Raw genomic sequence first — 23097 nt, 5'->3', positions numbered from 1 at the left:
CGTCCTCGGCGACCTTCGAGGCCCCCCGCCCGCCCCGGGGCCCCGCGGCCCCGCGGCCCCGCTCCCACGTCGGGGCGCGCCGGCGGGCAGCGCGGGCCGCGGGCGTCCGACCCCGGCGAGGGCGCCCGCTCAGCCGGCCCCGCCCCCCGCGCCGGGCCCCGCCCCCCGCGCCTCGGCCCCGCCCCCCGCGCCTGGCTCCTCCCCTTCCTGCCGCCCCGCTCCCCGCGGCCGCCCGCCCGCCAGGCCCCGGAGCCGAGCCCGCCGCTCCCCGCGGCCGCCGCGCCCCGCCCGCCGCCCCGCCCCGCCCGCGCGGGCGGCCCGAAAACCCGGAGCGCGGGAGCGCGGCTCCGCCGGGCCGGGCGGCCGCACTGGGCATGCTCAGTAGCCGGGGCAGGTTTTTTGGTCGCAAGTAGGAAGCTTTTTGCACTACACCGGAGAGGGGGAGCCACGGAGCCGCCGCGCCGCCGTGCACCGCCGCCGCGCCCGCCCCAGCCCGGCCCGGCCCCGCGGCGGGGCGCGATGAGCCCGAGCCCCAGCCGGCCCGCCGGGGAGTGAGCGCGGGGCGCGGAGGGCGCGTTGCGCAGCTGCTCCTGCGCACAACCCCGCCGCCGCCGCCGCCGCCGGCCCGCACCGGCCGCGAGTGCGAGAGGCTCGTCCTGCGCCGAGCCCCGGGCGCCGGGCGCGGGAGCAGGAAGCGCAGGCCACGCAGGGACCCAACTGAAACAAAGTGTCGGCCGCCCGGCGGCGGCGGCGGCGGCGCCTCGCCCCGACCCTGCCCCTCCCGCGCGCCCGCAACTCCGCCGCCCACCATGGCTTCCGAGGAGCTGTACGAGGTACCTCCCCTCCCCCCGGACCCTCGGCCGCCCCCGCCCGCGCCCGCGCCCCCGCCCGCGCCCAGCCCGACGGCCCGCTCCGCCGCGGGCGCCCGCCTCGCCCCCTCCCCTGCCCCTGCCCCTGCCCTGCCCCTCCCCCTCCGCGGCCGCAGTTTGCTGGACGGGAAATGTGCGCGGAGGGAGCCCGGGCCGCGCCGCCCCGGGGGGCAGGGGACGGGGGGGCTCCCGGAGTTGTGGGGCGCCCGCGGGCGGCGGGCGGGGGCGGGGGGTGCAGGCTCCGGCCGCGGGGAGCCAGCGCCGGCACCAGCGCCCCGGCTTCCGCGGAGCCCCGAGTGCAGCCGGCGGGGGCGGCGGGCGTGAAGCCCCGGGGTCCCCCCCCCCCCGCACCCGGGGCGTGGGCTGCGGGCCGTGCGGGGGCGGCTCTCCTGCCGGCTGGGGGAGCGTGTGCCCCCGGGGCGGGGGGGGGGGCACGGAGAGGAAGAGCGCAACTGTCTGGCTGGGCTCCGTCGCGATGCAAAATAACGCACCGCAAGGGCCGAGACCGCAGGCTTTAATTAGGTTAGCATCGTGGCCCGAGCCAGGAAATTTGAATTTAACGCTGATACACCGTCATTCATTTGCGCCCGCAGATGCGTTGCAAGTGAGAAAAGGGCACACGGGCGGGCACGCGCGCGCACAGAGCTCTCCGAGTTAGGGACGATGGGCTCGCCAGCTCCCTAACTTGCAAGTTTTGGAGTTATCTGCCGGGATCTCTAGACAGAACGTGGCTGCCTCGGTGCTAACTTCTCGACGTCTTTCAAAGTAGACTTGCTGAGAGTTAAGCTTTGGGAGGCTCTTTCTCTCTTCTGGCTATGGGTGTGTCTGGATGCATCTTCAGAAGGGGCTTTAGGAACTTGTGGGCACTCCGTGGGTTCGCCTCTATGATGCATTTTAGAGACCTGGGTGTCTGGCTGGGTGGGGGGTGGGTGGGGGGGCTTAAGTCAGCGTCTGTAAGCAATAGAGCCCCGTGGTCCCTGTCAAGCCCTAGGAGGTGTTGCTGTTGCTGTTGGCACAGAATGGCACGCTCCTGCCCACAGTGATGGCCTTCTAGCAACTTTTTGTTGCTTTTTGGAGGCAAGTGTTTGCAAAAGTTCTCAGGAGGAGGCTGCTTTCTGTAGACGTAATGGTAAGATTGTTGCCTCCCCTTACATTGTACGCGGTCAGTGTACCTTAGCTGGTGCTTGAGAATGTTCTATTCACTGCAGCCATTTTGCACATTAGCTGTGCCCTGGTGTATTCAAGATACTATCTTGGGTCATTTGGGTATGTGAAGGGGGGTGGGAAAAACTCCCTGTCCTGTCCTCAAGAAGTTTCCCTTCTAGGAGGGAAAGTGGTGTGCATGGGAAAGGTCCACAAGCAGAGGCTGGTAGCTGAGATAGATGCTGGTCTTTCTGGCTGACATACGGTTGGGGAGATGCATGTGAGGGGTTCTGGTTTCTGCCTCAGGTTATTCTGTGCTGGTGTTCAGGTCTGAGTACTCACTCTTTCTTAATTTTTGTGATTTTAAAGATGCAGTCGTGTAGGTCATCTCATTAGGGAAAGTTGGGTGAAGGCAGAAACTTATACGTAAGTTGTATCTTAGGGTTTATAAACGTGACCCTGAAGACTGTACATTTACCGCCAGTGCGGTGTGAACTAGATTTCTTTCTTTCTTTAGTCATGTCTTCAGGTTTCCTGGTCACTGGAGGCTTGGCGGAATTCATGTAGAAGTTACATTTTGTTGGAAATTGTGCACATTCAGCCTGCCTGTTGAATGTCTGCCCTACAGAGGTGCCATAGGGAGATAAGGAGGTGGAAGGTATGAGGATGCTTCCTGTTCTCGTCATTGATTGGGGAAGAGATAAGTACATGGCAAAGAAATGATGATACACTTGCACAATTGACCTTTAGATTCTGGGTTTGGGGTTAGTTTTGAAAAAAAGCGTTCTAGGAGTGGAGTTGAAGTGACGGTAAATAACGTATTCTCCGGGATAAGTTCTCTTCTTCTCCTTTACTTGTAGACAGCACTGCGACTCCGTGACTCTATTACAATTCAAAGTTGATACTTGAAAGTTCTGCATAGTGGTTGAGAGCCTGGAGTTGGGAGTCAGAAAACCTAGTTGTTGAATTCCAGCCCTGTCACCCTGGGTAGATTGCCTTGAGAGCTCAGTTTCCTCATCTGCAAAATTGGAATCAGTGCTTACCTCCCAGAACTGTGAAGGTTAGGTGAAAAAATACATATACAAAGCATACTCCACAGTTCCCATAATGACTACTCAGTAGGTGATGGTTATTGTTATATTTTAACCGCTCTGACACACCTCCCTGAGGCCTGGTTTTGTTTCTAAAGATAGAGAATTGTATTGTTTTAATCGAGGCAGTATTACTTGTGAGGTGGAAATGATGTGCATTTGTAAATAAACACTACAGTCTAACAGGCTATTTGAACAAAGCTGGGGAGAACACTAAGGTACATTAGTAATAAGGTCAGGGACATCAGTTGCCTTGTTTTGTTTGGTTCGGTCTAAATCAGAAGACAAGTTTCATATTTGGCCTCAAACTCTACAATTCTGTAGGGATGTATTGACAAAGGAGGAAGTTCAAAGTCTTGCTTCTTCGTGTAACCTGGTATAGTAAAAACACGGGTTTGCAGTAGCTGTGTGAATTAATCTGATTGCTAAGCCTCTGTTTTGTCACCTAAAAGAAATGAGATCTCCAGTACTTAGCATGGTGCCTGCGTATGGTAATGGGTCCTTAGGAAATGTTCAAAGTGGCTGGCATAGCTCTGTTTGTGAATAAAAAAATAAGGAAACGAGCTGGGATGGAGCGTCAGTCTTACAAAATTGGAAGAGCATTCTGTTGGTGATAGAGTGGATTTACTCCCTGTATCTCTAGCAGCTAGGATTAGGAAAGATGGATCTTTTACTCACTCCTCCTGACTACTTCAACTTTCACAAAAAGACAAGCATCCTGTTGATCAGAGGTCCACGGACTTTATGTCAAGGGCCAGACAGTTGATATTTTAGACTCCTCGGTCCACGCGGTCTTTCTTGCAACTCCCCAGCTCTGCTGTCGTAGCGCAGAAGCAACCATAGGCAATACCTAAACGAATGAGTGCCATTTTCCAATAAAACTGCCGATGGACAGTAAAATTCTAATTTCGTGTGATTTTTACATGTCCTAAAATATTCTTGTTCCCCCCCGCCCCCCGTCAAATCACTTAAAAATGTAAAAATCGTTCTCAGCCCACAGGTTCCACAAAATCTATGGGCTGGACTTTGTTTCCTCACCGCTGCTTTAGATGACCAGCTACTCAGGAACTCAGGTTGAGGCGAATGGAGGTGGAGTGTGGAGTCATGAAAGTCCTTCCAGCTCCAATCCCAGGTCTAGAGTGGGGTCCACTCTTCTGTATAATGAAGGGAGTAACTCTGTGTCTTCAGTAACTCTCTCTCTTGAACCTCCTCTTCAGTAAAACGTGAAGCTTGAATGACATTAGCATGTAAGTGCAATTTGTAGTTGATAAAGTCCTATACCCAAGTGTTAAGTGATTATATTATTCTAGGAAACTTCTTTATCTTCTTCCATTCTTAAAAGCTACCAAACTCTCAAACCCTGAAACCAAACCTGTTTTCCTTTGATACTTGGTATTTCAGAACATCAAGTAAATTGATTATTACCAAAGAAAACTGAAATCAAGAGGACTTTATCTACTGGTCACGTAACCAGCATAAGACTTTGTTCATGTGGGACTGAATAAGGAATACACACTGTAGTAAAATGGAGATGCATTCTCCTTATATGCGTATATTAATTCCTTTTTTTCTCAGTGGATATGGGGCTGTTCCCTTGAGAACTATTATAATTGCTAATTTAAATTTTAGTAAGATCTCAGTGATCTAGTCCTGGCCTTTTGAGAAACTTATCTAATACATGCATATTCTGGTCCATCATAAATGGAAGTAAATTTTTAAGGATGAAATTGCACCTGGTTTATAAGAAAATGTCTTAAAGTTGATTAGCTTGGAAGGATAATCAGGATTTGAGGGAAAGGTAAGTCTTTTTGAATTCTTTTTATTACTTTGGGATATGATTGCTCCTGTTGCCTCTGCATCACAAGAATTTTATGAACATTGACCAAAAGCACAGTTATAAATAAAATCTGCTTGGGTCATTCAAGTGGAAGTCACAAAGATCAAGAGACCTTCAGTGGATGTTGGTCAAGATAAACCCGCATCAGTTGTGTGGTGTGCTGGCTCTTAAAAGATTGACCGAGATAAGAAAAAGAAAAGAGTCGTTTTGATTTTTGGAGTTGATTGTGGGACAGTGAAGTCAAATGTGTATTTTGAAAATTAACATCTTGAATGTGAATTGCAAAGAATATTATTTATTTATTTATTTACCTAAGTAACAGTGTGGAGACATCCCATGTGCTTTTCCTCCAAATTTGCTTTCAATTCCTGCATACTAGAATAAATCTTTTTTTTGTTTTGTTTTTGCTATAATATCTAAGAATCATTCCATTGTTCTTCATACTCTATAATGATTTTTAACCATCAAAGGTATTTCAGTGGTATATAGGAAATACTTTATTTGCAGTGTCCTGATTCACAGTTTTGTATATCTGTGATGCACAAAGCCAATATGAGTCAAATTTTTGTGAACAGGATGTAGTTTTCATATTGTGTGTGTTCTGTAGAGGCAACAGAGTCATCTCGGGTCCTTTTAAAATACAGATTCTTGGGCCCAAACCATGAGAGTGTAGTGTTCAAAGTTTGGGTGGAAACTAGAATCTGTCTTTCCAAAAAGCTTGTATATGGAATGCAGGCAGATGTAGTAGGGGCCTTTGGTTTGCAGTGGTCTGTGTTTCTGACACTGAGACAGCAGCGTGTTGAGGTTGGGAAGGGTTGGGATCTGCCTTAGCAGAAGAACTCCACGCGGACCATACTAGGCCTTTTTGCAGGCTCTTTGTTGCTGGTCTTAACAGAGTCATCCCAGGAAGGGTTCTAAAAACACTCAGTAGCTAGCTAAGGGTGCTGTAATGTCTGCTTTCTGTCTTCATTGTATGGCATACCTGTCCATCAGGTTGTTGGGCTGGTGCTTACAATATTTAAACCTAGGCTTTTTTTTTTTCTGCTTGTTATTTTCCAGAGTTTAAATATTGCAATAGTTGCACAATGGTTGAAATATGGTTTAATCAAAGAGTAGATTATAGGAATGACTCTCCATTCTGGACCCCTTCCCTCCAGAATCTCCCTCCCCCAAACATTATGCCTTAGTTCCTCCTCTGCATATGTGGTTTCAACTCTTGGATAGGAGAACTTCTAACTTTACTGTTTCCCACACAAACTTAATTCTCTTTAGCTTTTTAAGCTGTGCAAGGCCTTGGAGAACCTGTGTTCTCTGGGGAGTCTGGAAAAAGTCTTTCTCATTTGTGTGAAAGTTTGTACAAGTCTCTATGAGAGTTTTTCTCAGGGAGAGAATCAGTAGCTTTCATCTGTTGCTCAGAGGGAGCTGTGGCCCAAAGCAAGTATTGAAATTGTTCTTGAGATCTTTGAGCCTAAGACTTGACTTTCACTGTCCTTCATTGACTACTCTGATGTTATTTTTGCCAAACTCCGTTCTGCTTCAACAAGAGTCCACAGTAAAATCATATTAAAAACTTGACTGGGTTTGGAAGTTGTGTGCTATTTCTTTAAGCGGCTGTTCTCAAAATTATCCATATATGAAGTCTAAAATCAATCCAAAGGGGAGTGGGAGATACAAGCTTCAAGTTATGGAATGAATGAGTCATGGGGCTGAAAGATCTAGAATAGAGAATATAGTCAATGGTAATGTAACAGCATTGTATGGGGACAGATGATAGCCATCTATGCTTGGGGTAAGCATAGCATGATGTGTAGACTTCTCCACTCACTATGTTGTACACCTGAAACTTATGTAGCATTATGTGTTAACTGTATTTCGGTTAAAAAAAAAAAGTGAAGCAGTAATTTAGCTTCGCTTCTGACAGCATAAGGACTTTAGAATCCCTTAACTTTGATTCCCTCCCTCCAGATTTATTTACATGCTGTTATTTTCCAGTGTTTATTATCATCTGTTAAAAGACAAAACCTTACAAAATAGGACATTATTATTGTGTACAGACAATATTTGTTTAGATTTACCTATATTTTTACCAGCTTCTTCTATCTTCATTCTTATATTACGGAACTTCCTTGTGGGACTAGTTTTTCCTTTTTTAGGTATAGCCTTTAGAGATTTCTTTAGTAAAGGGTCATTGGTGGAAATGTCTACTTTTTTTTGTCTGGACATGTCTTCATTCTGCCTTCATTTTAGGAAAACAATTGATTCTAAATAAAACCAATTAATTGGTTAATTTCTTTAAGCATTTTGAAGATAGTATTCCATTGTTTTCTGGTTTTCCCATTATGATGGCGAGGTTGTTGTCAGCCTAGGTGTAGTTATTTAAGAGATCTGTCTTCTGTCTCTGGTTGCTTTTGAGATCCTCTCTTTGACTTTGGTGTTCTCTAGACTTACTGCAGTGTCTCTCTGTGAGACTTTCTATTAATAAGATTTATTTATGCTGTATTAGTTCTAAAAATATCCATTTTATCATAAAATACTGCTGTTCTTTTATACACTTCTGAAATTTCACCAAGTAGGTATTTATAAGGTCTTTTCATTTTCTCCTCCCTGTCAAAGGGTAAGAACCCTCTCATTTCAATCTTGTTTTAGTTTTGTTTGCATTCTGGGTTTTTCCTTGGATCTGACTTCTAGTTCATTAATGAACTGTGCCTTATTTAACCCACCTATTGAGTTTTTAATTTCAACAATTATATTTTTTAGTTTTGATCATCTGGGGCTCTCCACCCCCAGTTTGTAGCTTGCTTTCTTAGTCTTTGGGTTTGTCTACTTTTATGATTGAAGCATTCTTTATGGTTGGGTTGGGGAGAATTATGGGGCACTCAGGTATTTTCCCTCTTGCAAGTTCAATAAAGCATTAAGCAATATACTGTATTGAAGATCTAGTTACCTTGTGGTGAGAATGCCCTTTTGGAATCTTGTTTGCTTTCTTTCTTTCTTTTTTTTTTTTTTTGCCAGAATTGGAAGAAACCTTATTGATTTTGAATTTGTGGTAATACGAATTGGGCTAGAGCCAACACTTGAGATTTACATAAAGATATTGAAAATGCAGATAAAGTACAAACTAGATTTCAAGGGGACTGAAAACATATGAAAATTGATGTAATAGCTTCAGAACTAATGCTTCTAAGGCATCTTTGTTCTGTCAGCCTTGATTTTATAAGCATATTTTCTCTAACTTCTCTTTACCTGAGATTGTCCTGCTCAGTGGGTCTGAGCTACTGAAACCATAGTTGTTGACTTATTTTGTCCACACCTGCACAGCCCATCCTTTCCTACGTTAGTGTTGTCATTTTTCCCATAGGTGAGTCCTCCAGCTTGCTAGCTTCAGTGTCAATCTTCATTCAGGACCTCATTAGAGTTCACACCTGGCAAGAATCCTCCCCTCCAAACTCTGTGTAACTAATTTACTCATTTCTTTTGCACTATTGATTATTAATTTGGACTTTAAGTCCAAATTAGTCTCTAGGTATTGAATAGTATGTATATTTTCCCCTATATTTGGCAATTTTTTGGTTTGTTGCAGTGCTCAATCTGAAGACCTGAATGTGGTGAGCAGTCAGTGATTACCAACGTTTAGCTAAAATACAAGTATTACAGTGTCTGGAGTTACATTGTTTGAAATTATACCATATATGTAAAAATTATGCATTTAGTTATCTTTTTAACAAAAACTCTACACTGTGTTTTTAGGAAAATTATTTCTAAATTTGATACAAATAATTTGGAAGAAAATTGTGTTCCTAGAAAGAGCATTTGAAATGTTCATCATACTGTTTGTGTTTAGCTGTTGATGAAAAGTGTTGGGGAATGGGGGAGATGTCTAAAAATACTCTCCAGTTGGAGAAGTTAACCACAATATATTTAGGAAATGCCTTTGTTTTTTGTCTTATTTTCATTTATAATGGGCTCTGCAGTGTGAAGTTTTTAAGAGGTTGATATTTTCCTAGTGTTTGTTGATAAAGCTCAATGATGTTGATTGCGTATATGAATATCTGTGGTTAAAATGTACCCATTTTTCATCAGTAGTTTAGTATTTAGGATTTTAGGGCATCACAGAGCTGCATACAGAAGCATTTCCTATTTTAACATGTAACTAATTTGGTTGCCTCAGCTATTTAGAATATGTGAAAACAGGACCAGATAAAAGCCTTCTTGGCCTGTAAAAAGGTGTCACACCCTCTACACATTAAACAGCTCTGGGCCTCTCTTGGAGACTGTTTTATTTGAGGCATGATATGCTTGGACTTCACTGGCTTCCTTATCAAGTTAGGGACAGATATTTGGTAAGGGAAAGAGCTGTCTAAGGCAGGTGAGTTGACATTAATAAAATTGTTTGTGAGCTGAGCTGGTGAGACGGCACCTCCAGGTCATGGATAGCAAGTAGCTCCTGAGCCCCCAGAGCATGTGAAAGGCATGCTTATGAAAAGAAAGGCATATGTTGAAAAGAGCTGTCAAAAATTATTTTTAAAAGTTTTGGCATGTAAGTGGCAACATTCAGTTTACTTTTATGGTATGTTTTCCAGAGATTCCACTCAAGTGTTCCTAACAGCAGAAGCAAGAGATCAGATAGCCTAGTAAAGAGATGGAGGTGGAAGTTGGGGATTGAATGGCCTGCCTGCTGCAGGCCTGGCCTGTTTTCGAATTCTCATGTTACCTGAAGCCTTTGTGAATTTAACAGTGTGTGCCGTAGAAAATGGTATGATATTAAGTCCCTTAAACATGTTTACCGGTATGTACTTCATCATAAAATTTTGGATCAGGTTGGTGTTTTGGGGAGATGAGCCATCATCACTTAGTGTCTTCATATAACTCTTGATCTCCCTCTGGCTGTGTGTACCCAACATAGGAGCAAGGGCTTGCTGTGTTCTCTTTCATGATGACGCCAGGTAGAAGAATTATTAGCTGGATGGGGATATGCAAATGAGAATATTTGAATGGAGTGATCAAAAAATTTGTTTAAATCTCATTTCAGTCATTCCTACCACTGAAGAGTTTTTTTTATTTTTTAAGATATTTTTAATTTTTTCACGAGAGACACACAAATGAGGCAGAGACCTAGGCAGAGGGAGAAGCAGGCTCTAACTTCCCTCTTGGATGCAGATGAGCTTTTGAGCTTAAAGCAAGAGGGAAATGATTATTTTATTATCATTTTTAAGGATGGAGAGTCATGTGTATGTGGCAGAGGGTGCTAACTAGAATATGATTTGTAGTACTCTTCCCTCAGAGTATACATGAGTAAAATTTTCTCCAGAATTATTTTATATGCCATCATTCAACACCACTAGCTAGCTTCAGCTGATAACTGAGCTTTTTGAATGTCTTGATTAAATAGATACATACCTAAAAATGTATTCCTAAGGGAAATGATCCTAAGTAACTGTAGGTTAGGACTGCTTAAAAATGATGAGGTTGCAATGATCTTATAGAATGAGTTTAAAAGATTGTGGAATGAGGGGCTCCTGGTTGGCTCAGTCGGAGGAGCATGCAACTCTTGATTTCTTAGGGTTGTGAGTTTGAGCCCCACATTGGGTGTAGAGATTACTTAACTAAATTAATATTTAAACAAATAAATAAAAGATTGTGGAATGAGATCTTGTCAAGGTATGTCGGTCCACCTTGGCAGGAGGGAGTTATATGTTAAGACCAGGCACATTTCAGTTTACCCAGGAACCTGATCAAAGCCAACAGAAAAGAGATTGTGGTCACGAGTGGACAGCTTTACGGCAGTGCTGCAGCCCTACTTTTGTCAAACAATGGCCTGGGAGAGAGACCAAAACCATGAAGTGAAGGATCAGATGTGGAGAAAGGATTGTTCTCAAATTCAAGCCTCTTTTATGCATAATCCCACTCAAAGAAGGTGAAACCCTGGAGTCCTTGTCTTGACTGATTTCTGTTGCAGTAGAGGGACGTGCCTTAGAAGTTGGTAAGCTCTTAAAAAGCCTTTGCTATCGTGGATCATGTCTCCCCTTGAGGAAGAGTGTTCTTCGAGCTTGAGAAGGGGACATGATTGGAGCAAGTGAGGACATTAATGTGACCAAGGCTTTGAGAACTTTGCTTCCCCTCTGAGGTGGTAGGCAGGATGCCCCTCACACCCCGGTGACTGGGGTGGGAGCGACAAGTAGGGTGGACGTTTCCATCCTTCAGGTGCTTTTGCACTACCTTCCACACTCAGAAGAGTGAGCCCTATTTCTCCAGAGTCCTTCTACCACACACACAGGAGCTCCCGCCTGTTAGGGCCACAGCTGACTATCTGCTCTGCTCCTTGGGGGGACGGATGTCCTCCTGTCCTTCCCCGAATCGAGTGGAATTGCTTCCCATAATTCCCCAGGTGACATGAGGTCAGCTAGAGCCCTCACCTTGGCACAGGAGTTTTTGCTTTTTCCTTGTGCTTCCCTCCTGGGTAGCTCCCCTGGTAAGGGGAGGGATCTGGGGGCAGAGCGGCCTGTGCTCGCCATCCACCCTCACACCACAGACTTCATTGCTGGGCCAACTCTGATCTGGCCCCCTCCCGGTCCACGCACGTCTCTGAGTCACTGTGGCCGGGAGCTCTAGTGGTTCACACTGCCGTACCTCGTAGCTGCAGAGAAAGAGTGGCCGAGGGCCACGTGCAGTGGGTTCTCAGCTTTGACGGGAGATGTGGATCAGAAGCTCCTATCATTGAGCATTGAGCATTGATAGGATCGATTAACCATCCAAGATTTGTTTCCAAATTGCTTTGTCTTTTTTCTTTAGCCCCTGTTGCATTTTTGGCCTTTTCTACCTCTGGGACAAGGGCATGAGACTGCGAGTTGCCGTCTCTACCCCCTGCCCACCCTCTCTGTCCTCACCCAGCCTCCTGTTGGAGAGCACTACCCTGTTGCACTCCATATAATATGGAATCGAACTTTTCAGAAAAGTTTAGTTTCCTGTTCTTAATGAAAAACAACAAGCAGGTGAACAAAGAATCCTGTCTTTCTAAAACAATAAACTTTCAAATGACTCAGCTTCTCTTTACTTGTCCCCCCCGTTTCCCTGTGGTTTGTTTGAAAATGGATTTCTCACTCCTGCTGTACATCATTATCAATTTAGGACATGCCATCCAGTCAGGTTTTTGCTTATCTATCATATATAAAGCATCAGTAAAAACACAGAAGAGCAACAAACATGTAGAAAGATGTCTTCACCCTCCTTATCTCTTTTGGGTCTATGTTGGCAAAAAACTAGTAAACATCATTAATTGATGTGTGTTTGTTAAAAGTAGCATTTGAAAGATTTCTTCAAGAGAGTTTATAAATAATACTCTTGAAACCTTTTAAATAGGAAGATTGTGGGCAGCCCCGGTGGCTCAGCGGTTTAACGCCTGCCTTTGGCCCGGGGCGTGATCCTAGAGACCCGGGATCGAGTCCTGCATCGGGCTCCCTGCATGGAGCCCGCTTCTCCCTCTGTGTCTCTGCCTGTCTCTCTCTCTCTCTCTGAATGAATAAATAAATAAATCTTTAAATAAATAAATAAATAAATAGGAAAATTGCATAAATTAAAAGATCTTTTACTTAATAAATTTTAATGAGCATCTAATAACGTGATTCAGTACTCTAAGCATGTGTAGGTGGCCTTTTGCATTAGCACGCTATATAGAAACTTCTCTGAGTCCAGGAGGCATTACCTCTGTGGTTCGGGTTTACTTTAAGTTGTTGATGTTACCGCCCTGTAAGAAGTCATACATCTGTACCTTAACCAACAAAAACTCACTCATTTTCCTTGCTATGAGGACTACAGTTATAAGGGTTTCTTAAGCTCTTTGTGTAGTATAAATTAACAGATGATGGTAGTAGCTCCATTATAAAAGATAGACAGGATCCTCATCAGTATCTTAATCTGCCTTTTCTTCCATGGTCACCATACTCGAGGTCATTAAGCAGAATGTAGAGCATATGTGACTAAAGGAATGGCATTTTCCGATGTAGTTTGTGGAAGCATAACAGGAAAACTCAACTAATTACCTGTAATTTCAAAGGCAGCCAGTAGGTTCCCCATGCCCAGCAGCTTGAAAATCTTCTGTATGGGCCTAATAATAATAACTATATAGGGTAGAAAATGAATAAGCTTTGAACGAGATTAAACAAATTTGCAAGGAGAATGAACTTAATGCTCCATCATGGATAGCAATTTTTGAGTGTTCTCAAAGATTTCAAGTTAAACAAGGTATTCATAGTGAAGCACAAAACACTGATGAAAACAGAAGAGATTCCATTTGTCCCGTATTGTTGTCCACAAAAAATAAGCAGTTACCTCAAATAAGAAGTTACCTCAAAGATGCTGAATACAAACAATGATGATTTAACATTTCCTTTATACTTTTTTAAAGAAAGAGAACAAAGTGATGGGTTTGGATAGTGTATTAAGACATGTCCACTGTAAACTTTAAACGACTCCTGCATGGTGGCAAGCATTAACATTCCCAGGAAACAAGAAAGGAGCGGTGTCAAATCAGCGTGAGATTTTTGTCACCAGTGGCACTGATCATTGTATAACTGATTCCGTAGGGACCCACATAGATTTAGTATGTGGAAATGAGAAAGTGGAGAGTCATGAGATGCAGAAGGAACACACCCGAGGCCTGAGTGATGGGTTTCTTTATTAGGATGCTTCATACTGTTTGTGAGCAGCCACTTTTGATTTACAGCATATCAGCAATGTAAGTCACTAGACTTACAGTGCTGAATTATGTTCATTCCAAAATTCATTTCTCCCTTAGGCAGTAAAGATTGGGCGCCACAGAGGATATTCAAAAGACTGTGTCTGAGGGCAGTCCTAGACCAGGAGAAAGTTCTGGGAATGTTTTGTGTTAACTGCCTCTTTGAAATAAGAGTTTGGCCTTTAAAGTCAGTACTTGAACCAGCTGACATCCGCTCGGCAGACAGGTCCTTTGAATTTCATAGTGTCAGAATTTACATGGTCTCCTAACCTTACTTGTGGTTTGTGTGTGAAGGCCCTATGCATGTTTACTGAGAAAAGGAGGGGAGAGAAGTCTAAGAGGGAAAGAAAATTCTTTGCTCTGCTTCCCTAGATCAGCTACCATGAACCATAGAGGACCACCATTGTGGCCATCTCTATGCATAAGTACAGTTAGAAGAATGGATTATACAGATAACAATTATTTCATGAAAATAGAATTGATGTGCCTGCTGTTTAATAGAAGACAGAAAGTAACAGGAAAGAATTGTAGAATTTTATATAAACTTTTTTTCCCTTGTCCATTTTTCGTTTGCCCTTTTCTTACTGATTTGTCGGATGAACTTTGGTCCATCTGTTTTTATGTGTGATATGAAATTGCGATCTGATTTCTTTTTAAAATGTGGATAATCTATTGTCACCTTTTATTAGATAGTCCATCCCTCCCCCACTCATTTGCCACCTTTGCCATAATGTAAAGGCTTCATTTACGTGTGGGTCAGTTTCTTCAGTTCCTATTTATCTTTCTTGATTACACCACACGGTTGTGATTAGTTATGGGTTTATAGTAAGTCTTGGAAACTTGCCCTACCAGATATTTTTATCTTGTTCTGTTTTTCTGAAAAATTTCTTAGTCCCTCTTGATGGTGTGCTCTTCCACCTAAACATTGGAATCATTGTGTTGAATTACACAGGAAACCATGTTGGGGTTGGGATTGATGCTGCATCGTGCCTGTGGATTCATATGTGGCAGTGGAGATACAGCAGTGGGCCTAATAGATAAAGTCCCTGCCCCAAGGGCCTTATGTTCTAGTGGTAGCGGCAGACTGATTAGGATACTGCTGGTGGCTTGGGGCGTGTGTTATTTTTATGTAAATTGTTAGAGAAAGCCTCATTGATATGGTGACACTAGGGTCTTGAAAGCAAAGGAATCCCTCCCCTCCCCCTTGTTGGCTTGTGCTTAGGAAGTTTGAGCTGCAACCAGGAGGCCACTGTGTCTGAAGACTGAGGGAGAGAATGGTAGATGAGGGCAGAGTGGTGGGGGGATCCGTGCAGGCTCTTTGTAGGTGTTCTAAAGGTTCTGAGTTTTATTTTATTTTTTTACTAAGGTAGGGAAGCCATTGGAGGAATATTGTAATCAAATGAAAAATTTTAAGAGGTTATGCTGGATGCTATATAAGGAAGAAACTGTAGGGGGACGAGGTAGGAAGCAGGGAGATTGCTTAGGAGGTTGGTAGAGTGATTCAGGCAAAAGATGATGGTAGTTTGAAGCCCAGGTGCTGGGATAATGCTTGGAGGTGGGGTAAGTGAACAGTGATGGCATTGGGGGCATGTTTTGGAGGTAGAACTGAGCAGGATTTACTCCTGAATTGGACATTGAATATGAGGGAATAACAAGAAAAATGGAAAGAACCCAAGTTTTTAGGATTGATTTGCCATTTATTCAGGCAGGTGTCACCACATAAGGTGCACCTTTGGTTTTATTGGAAGTGAGGGCTGGTGGTGGATAAATGGGAATTGGAGTTTAGCCATGTTAAGTTTGAGATGCCTTATAGACGTGCAGGTGGAGGACGGCTTGAGCGGCAGCAGGCTCTACAAGCTTAGAGGTGAGGGCATATGCTTGGGGGTGGATGATATGGGGAGATACCAGTGTATATACATGGTTTTGAATCTCCAAGTGTTAGAATGTAGGTAGAGAAGAGATGCGAGGCTTCAGTCTTGGGAGCATTCGTGTGTAGAGCTTGGGGGAGATGAAGGTACAGTGGAAGGAGACCAAGAAGTGGGGTGGCCGGGAAGGTAGGAGAAATGGGAGTAGGTGGGAGCCAGGTGAAGAGCATTTCAAGGAGGGCGTGACCCCGTGTGTTCTACGCTGCAGCTGAGGACTGAGGATTGGTTGGGATTTGGCACCGTCTGTTTTGGTGGAGTCCTGGGGATGAGGGGCTGGCCTGGGCTCACGAGGGAAGAGGAGAGAGGAGGGATTGATGATTGTCGGCAGCTCTCACGACCAGTTTTGTGCAAAGGGAACCAGGAGGGCGAGGTGGGCCCCAGAGTTAGTTTGCTTTTAATTTTAAGATAGGGGAAATTAGAGTGTGTTGTGTGATGATGGGAAAGAGCTAATAGGAATGGGGAATTAACGAATCAAAAGCAGGAGGGAAGGCACTAACTGGAATGCTTCACGCCAGTCTGCAAGAGGGGATCTGATCCAAGAGCACCGGGGCGGTGGACGCACATTCTCTCTTCTCTGTCTCTCTCCCAATCTCCCCGCCTTTTGGTTCTTCAGTAATGCTATGGACTTTTTTAAAGTTTTGCACAGACTTTCTTGGATTTATTCCTAGAGGCATACTTTTTAAAGTTATATTTTCAAATTAGTTATTACTCTTGCACAGAAAGGCTATTTATTTATACCTGCTTTTTAGGTCTGTTTACCTTGTTCAACTATCTTATTATTTGAAAATTGGTAGGCTCTTTTAGATTCACATGTAATCCTATCTTAATGCATAGGGATAGTTACATTTTTTTGTTTTCACCTTCATACCTATTCTTTTTCTTTTATTACATTCGACAGGACCATCGGGTAGAGGGTTGAATAAAAAGTTAACAACATTCTTATTTTATTTCTAATTCTGAAAGTCCTATAAAATTTTATTAAGTAAAAGCTGTAGATAATTGCTACTCTTTTTAAAAATTTGTTTAAAGCTCTTTTTACTTATAGTTTGAGTTTTTAATTGTGAATGGTTAATGAATTGAATTGAAATGTGTTCTCTGCATTTGTTAGAAGTTGTCATTTTTACCCCATTTTACTATTTTGATAAAATATATTAATATTTTTTCTGATGTTGAGCTATCCTTGCCTTTCTGGTTTATTTTTTATTTTTATTTTTTTAATTTTCATTTATTTATGATAGTCACACACACACACACACACAGAGAGAGAGAGAGGCAGAGACATAGGCAGAGGGAGAAGCAGGCTCCATGCACTGGGAGCCCGACGTGGGATTTGATCCCAGGTCTCCAGGATCACGCCCTGGGCCAAAGGCAGCACTAAACTGCTGCGCCACCCAGGGTTCCCACCTTTCTGGTTTAAACCTTGCATAGTCACAGTGTATTATATTATGTACATTGTTAAATTCTTTTCAGAATCAGTGTTGGAATAGTCATTGAAAGGAGAGGTAACCAATTTCACTTTTTTTTTTTTTTTTCTATTCTGAAAGATTTGCAGGATCTTTGGAATTTTTGTTTTGAGGATTTGGGCTTACTTGCCTATAAAATCATCTGGGCTTCTGTTGACTTTTAAGATTGGAGAGGAACCATTTGATTATCCATTAAAAAATCAGCTCTCATCGATTAGTAATGCTTTCCATTTGTTAAGTCAATTGTGGTCTAAAGTTTTTTATATTAGAATATTCTTCGGACCTTTAAAAAATCTTACTGAATCTGTGATTATATACCTTCAGAACCACTTTTTAGTTTTATTGGCTCTTTCTATCTCTGTCATCTACTTTATTTATTGCTCTTTATTTCCTTCTGCCTATTTAGGTTATCGGATTCTCTTCCTGGGTTATTGAATTGAACACTTAGCTCATTTGTTCTTTAATGAGGCTATAAAATGACCTATAGTACAGCTTTGGCCACTTCTTTCAAGTTTGATAAATTGTTTTTCAATCTGGTCTCTAGATTTTTCCCTTGTGTTTATTAAAACATTTTTATTAACCTATTTATTCATATGTTTTAAAAGCCAAAAAATTATTTTAAGAAGTTAGTCAGGAAGATTTCTGTGTATATTTGAGTACTTAAATGTATTAAATATTTTAAAGGTGAAATATGGATTTTGAACTGAAGTGCATCGTGGTCAGAAAATGGTTTTTATGAATCCTTGAAAATCGTGGGGGAGGTTTCCTTTTGTGATCTTGTAAAAAGTTTTATTTTGGGGTTAGAGTTCAATAATTGATTCAGGGCTCAAATATTATATACATGTATATGAAAATTTATTAAATATTGACCATACTGTTCAATATGTAGTACTCCTCTATTAACGAATTATTCTCTTAAAATTTGTTTCTATATGTTGTATACACTTGCTTTAGTTATATTGTTATATTAACTGGGTTGTATTTACTAGTCATATCTTTTCCTCTTTAAAAAAGTCTCTGGTTTTGTCTAGAACTGTCTTGTAAGCAACGCATAGTAAGTTTAAAAACTTGGATGTCTTTTATGAGTTTAATATTTTTGTTAGGATTTATGAAATATTTGGACTTGTTAATTTTGCTGTTTATCCTTTGCATATTTTTTTCTTTTCAGCTGTTGGTTTAAGAGAATATTCTGTGTGGATTTGCTGTTTATTCCTTTACTGGTTTGGAATATACAGATTCTTTGTCTGACCTTGTGGTTGCCATTAATTTCCTTAAACTCTGCTTAACTTTTCCTGAATAATCAAATTATTCAATAACTTCTCATCTTCTGAAATGTGACAAGAATGTCAGCATTCTTTACCTTGGGAATAGGTCTACTCATTTTCTGCTCATCCAGAACTTTTTTTTTTTTTTTTTTTTCAATGTACCCAAAAGTGAGATCTGTATCTAATAGTTAAGTTAGTCTATCTTCCATGAGAATATAGCAGGGACACAACACACTACTATTGAAATCTCCAATTTTACCTCCACTAGATTAATACTGTCTTGTATTTATTCTATCCTTCAAAAATACACTAATAATTTTTTTTTTATAAATCTCAGGCTATTTAAATTTTTAACATTATATTTGAATACTGTTTTGTTTATCCCTTCTTTGTGGGCTTTTTTCCCCTGAATTTTATTTTATTCTTTCTTTCCTTTTTTTTTTTAAAGATATAATTCACATACCATAGAGTTCTCCTTTGAATGTACAGTTCAGTAATTTTTAGTATATTCAGAGCTGTAAAACCATTACCATTGTCTAATTTCAGAACATTTTCATTAGCTGTCTGTCAGTCCCCATTCCTACTCCCACCTCGTACCCCTGACCACCATTAATTTACTTTCTGTCTTTACGGGTTTCGACATTTCACATAAATGGAATCATATAGTATGTAGTCTTTTCTGTCTGACTTCTTTCATAACATGCTAATAAGCTAGTATAATGTGTTCATGGTTCATCCATATTGTAGAGTATACCAGCACATCATTTCTTTTTATGGCTGAATAATATTCTGTTTTTTGGATATAGCACATTTTGGTTATCCACTCATCAGTTGATACATATTTGAATTGTTTCTATTTTTGTCTGTTAGGAATAATGCTGCATGCAGTGAACATTCATGTAGAAGTTATATGGACATAATGCTTTCAGTTCTCTTGAGTGTATAGCTAGGAGTAGAACAAACCACAACTTCTAATTATTTTAACATTTTTTTAATTTTTATTTTTTTAATTTTTTAATTTTTTATTTATGATAGTCACAGAGAGAGAGAGAGAGGCAGAGACATAGGCAGAGGGAGAAGCAGGCTCCATGCACCGGGAGCCCGACGTGGGACTCAATCCCGGGTCTCCAGGATCGCGCCCTGGGTCAAAGGCAGGCGCCAAGCCGCTGAGCCACCCAGGGATCCCAACTTCTAATTATTTTAATGAAAATTTGGGATATTAGATTCTTGGTATTTATGTGCCTGTAGATAATCTTTCTGTTGTAAATTTTGTTGGCTTTTTAGCTCAGTGTAAGTTTTATTAGTTTTGTAGCTGATGAGAAATATTTCCCTATTTATAGGTCATCTGAGTTTCCAGTAGTTTAAGATCTCGTACCTTTGGGATCCCTGGGTGGCGCAGCGGTTTGGCGCCTGCCTTTGGCCCAGGGCGCGATCCTGGAGACCTGGGATCGAATCCCACGTCGGGCTCCCGGTGCATGGAGCCTGCTTCTCCCTCTGCCTGTGTCTCTGCCTCTCTCTCTGTGTGTGTGTGTGACTATCATAAATAAATAAAAATTTAAAAAAAAAAAAAAGATCTCGTACCTTTGATAGTTCTGCAGTTTTATTACAGTGGGTCTAAGAGTAGATGTGATATACTTTAGATCTGAGTATGTTTAGTCCTTTTAATGTTAATGCCTTGAGGAATTGTTGTCAATGTTCAGGAGATACATGGGTCTGTAACTTTCTCTCCTTGTTTCATGTCAAAGTTATGCTGACATCATAAAAGGAGTTAGGAAGCATTCCTTTATTTTCTGAAATTGGTTATTTCCTGAAGTTGCTTTTGATTCTTACATGAGTGTTTATAGAATTTATCAGTGAAACCATGTGGTACTGAAATTTTCTTGTTGGTTAATTAGACTATATATTAACTATCTTGAATGACATATAAAGCTATTCAAACTTTCTATTGAGTTTCGGTGTTGCGTCTTTTAAGGAATTTACTTTATCTAGAGTATTGAACTTATTAATGGATAGTTTCCACTCTTTATTATTATTTATCTTCCACTTTTGATTTAATTTGCTTTTCTTTTTAATTTTATAAGGTGAAAGTTCAGGCCATTGTTTTAAGACTTTCTTTATTTTCTAAAATTAACATTGAATGCTGTACATTTCCCTAAAGCCCTGCTGCTGTATGTATCCTGTGAAATTTGCTATGCTTTCATTTCAGTTTAGTTCAAAATAGTTTTTAATTTCCCTTGTGATTTTTTTTTTCTTTGGTCCTTCAGTTGTTTAGAATTAGGTTATTTACTTTATAGATATTTGGGGATGTACTAGATGTTTTGATTTTTTGATATTCTGTTGTAGTCAGAGAACATTTTCTGTAAGACTTTAGTCTTTTGGAATCTTATAAAGTGTAATGGCCCAGAATATAGACCATCCTGGTTGAATGTTCTATGTGCCCTTGAAAAGGTTATGTAATTCTTCAGTTGCTGGCAGAGTGTTTTATAGATACCAGCTAATTAAGGTTGATGTTATTATTTAGATCTGCTTTAGCTGTACTGGTTTTTGTCCAGTTTTATCAATTACTGAGAAAATCTCCAACCACAAACGTACATTTGCCTCTTTCTTTCTTTACTTCTGGTTTTGTTTCACATATTTTGAAGCTGTCATTAGATGTGTGTATAGTTATAATTTTGGCAGATCTGCCATTCTATTAATCTTTTAAGTCATGAAACGTCTCTTTTTGCCCTCTCCTATGTAAAGAGCCCCACACAGGGCTTGATCCTACAACCCTGAGATCATGACCTGAGCTGAAATCACAAGTTGGACACCTGACCGACTGATCCATCTAGGTGCCCCTATTTTGTTTTGCATTAATATATTTATTGCAACCTTGGTATATATTTATTCAGTTTCCTAGTTTGTTTGTTTCTTTATATTTAAAAGATTTTTTGGAAACTAGAATATAATTGGAGTTTGCACTTTTTAAAATCCAATCTGACATCTCTGCCTTTTGATGAGAATGTTTAGTACATTTACACTTAAAATAGTTACTGCTATGGTTGTACTTAGGTCTTTCATTTGTGCTTTTTCAGGGAGAGAGTTTTGTCATTATTCGTTCTTTTTTTGGTTTTTGTATTAAAGTGTTTAAATTCTATTTTAATTCTTCTGTTGGTTTTCTTTGCTTTTTTTGAAGGGGTGGTGTGTGTTGCTCTCTAGGGATTACAGTTTGCCTCTTAGCTATATCTCAATCTACTTAGAGTTAATATTGAATCATCTTGAGTAAAACACAGAGTTTTTCAAACAGTATATCTCTACTTTCTTCTTACTCTTCATATTATTGTTCTAATACTGTATTATATCTGAATACTTAGTTCAGTAACACATTTCCATTTTACCCCCCGTCCTCAGTATTGTCATATGTGTTATGTCAGTATACCTCTTTAACCTGACAATAATGTTATAATTTTTGCTTTAAACTGTCTCTTTTATAGACACTAAAAAATTACATGTTATATATGCCCACATAATTACCATTTCTGGCTTTCTTCCTTTTTTCTTGTAGATCCAAGTTGCCATCTAGTGTAATTTCCATTTGGAATAGAGAACTTTCTTTAGCATCTCTTGTAGTACAGATCTGGTGATAAATTGTTTTTTATTTGAAAATGTCCTTGTTTCACCTTTATCTTTAAAAATCTTTTTTTTTTTTTAACTGGATATTAGATTCTTTGTTGACAGGATTCTTCTCCCCGTTTGGCAATTTGAATATGTGGTCCCAGTGTCTTCAAACTTCCATAGTTCCCAGTGAGAAGTCAGTCCACATTCCTATCATTTTGTCATATTTCTTGTGTATAACATGTCAGTTTTCTTTAGCTGCTTTCAAGATTATCTTTGTATTTTAGCAGAATGGCTAAGATGCAGGTTAGTAGTTTTATTTGTGTTTATTTCACTTTTAGTACATTGAGCTTTGGGGAGATTTCTCAAAGGTTACATCTCAGTTACTTTTTTCTCCTTTCTCTCCTGGGCTTCCAGTTATTGTGCTCATCTCTATTGTCACTTATGGTTTTGAATTCTACTTATTTTTCATCCATCTCTTTATTTTATTCAGATTCTTCTATATACAAGTTTCGTTACAGATGGCAGATCAATCTGTTTAGCCAATCTAGTGAGTTCATTTTAGTAAATGTTTATTTGTTTTTCTGTTGATATTGCCCTGTTTACTCATTGATACCACATTGCCCTTCAATTCCTTGATGACATTTTTACAATATTTTGAGATATTTATGGTAGCTGCTTCAAAGTCTGTTAAATACAACATCCAGGCTGTCTTGCAATCAGTTTTTATTGATTATCTTCTTACCTGCTCACGGGTCATACTTTCCTCTTGTTTTCTTTGTTTAGTTGAAAATTAGATAATGTGGTGACTCTGAACTCTTCGGTGTTCTTCTGAGGATTATTGGGTTTTATTATACAGACAGTTAACTTGCTTGGAGTCAAACTGTAAGCTTAGTTTTCACTGTGTTATGCAGCTACTTAAATCTCTGTTTCTAGGTCTTTCTGCTTATGTTTCTTTAGTCTGACGTCCTTTAGGTCTCCTCTGCCTGTAAGATTCAGAAGTCAGGAAGCAAGTGCGTAGAGATGGACTTAGTCTCTGAGGTTGTCCTTCTTTGGGGGATTTCCCTAGTTTCTAACTGGCCTATCAGCTCTGGGCACCATTCTGGTATATCAAGCTTTCTACTACCCTAGCTAAGCACAATTGGGAAAAAGCATCAGATTCACAGATTTGGCTCCATA

General features: G+C 41.2%; 1 protein-coding gene across 3 annotated transcripts in view; it reads left to right on the top strand.

Annotated features, from left to right (window-relative positions):
* The first annotated feature begins 347 nt into the window (after positions 1 to 347).
* The window catches only part of CDYL (chromodomain Y like), a 175023-nt gene continuing 152273 nt past the window's right edge, over positions 348 to 23097 (top strand). The window contains exon 1 of one of the 3 annotated variants that reach the window (XM_072729209.1): positions 348 to 833. In XM_072729209.1, coding sequence (XP_072585310.1) covers positions 810 to 833 — 24 coding nt within the window. In that variant the 5' untranslated portion in view covers positions 348 to 809. The remainder of the gene's footprint in view (positions 834 to 23097) is intronic. The other 2 variants (XM_072729211.1, XM_072729213.1) reach the window with 2 other exon arrangements.

This window comes from Vulpes vulpes, chromosome 12 (genome assembly GCF_048418805.1).
Source record: "Vulpes vulpes isolate BD-2025 chromosome 12, VulVul3, whole genome shotgun sequence".
Lineage (NCBI taxonomy): Eukaryota > Metazoa > Chordata > Mammalia > Carnivora > Canidae > Vulpes > Vulpes vulpes.
The sequence above is the reverse complement of the archived record's forward strand: the minus strand, read 5'-3'. Positions and strand labels throughout refer to the sequence as shown.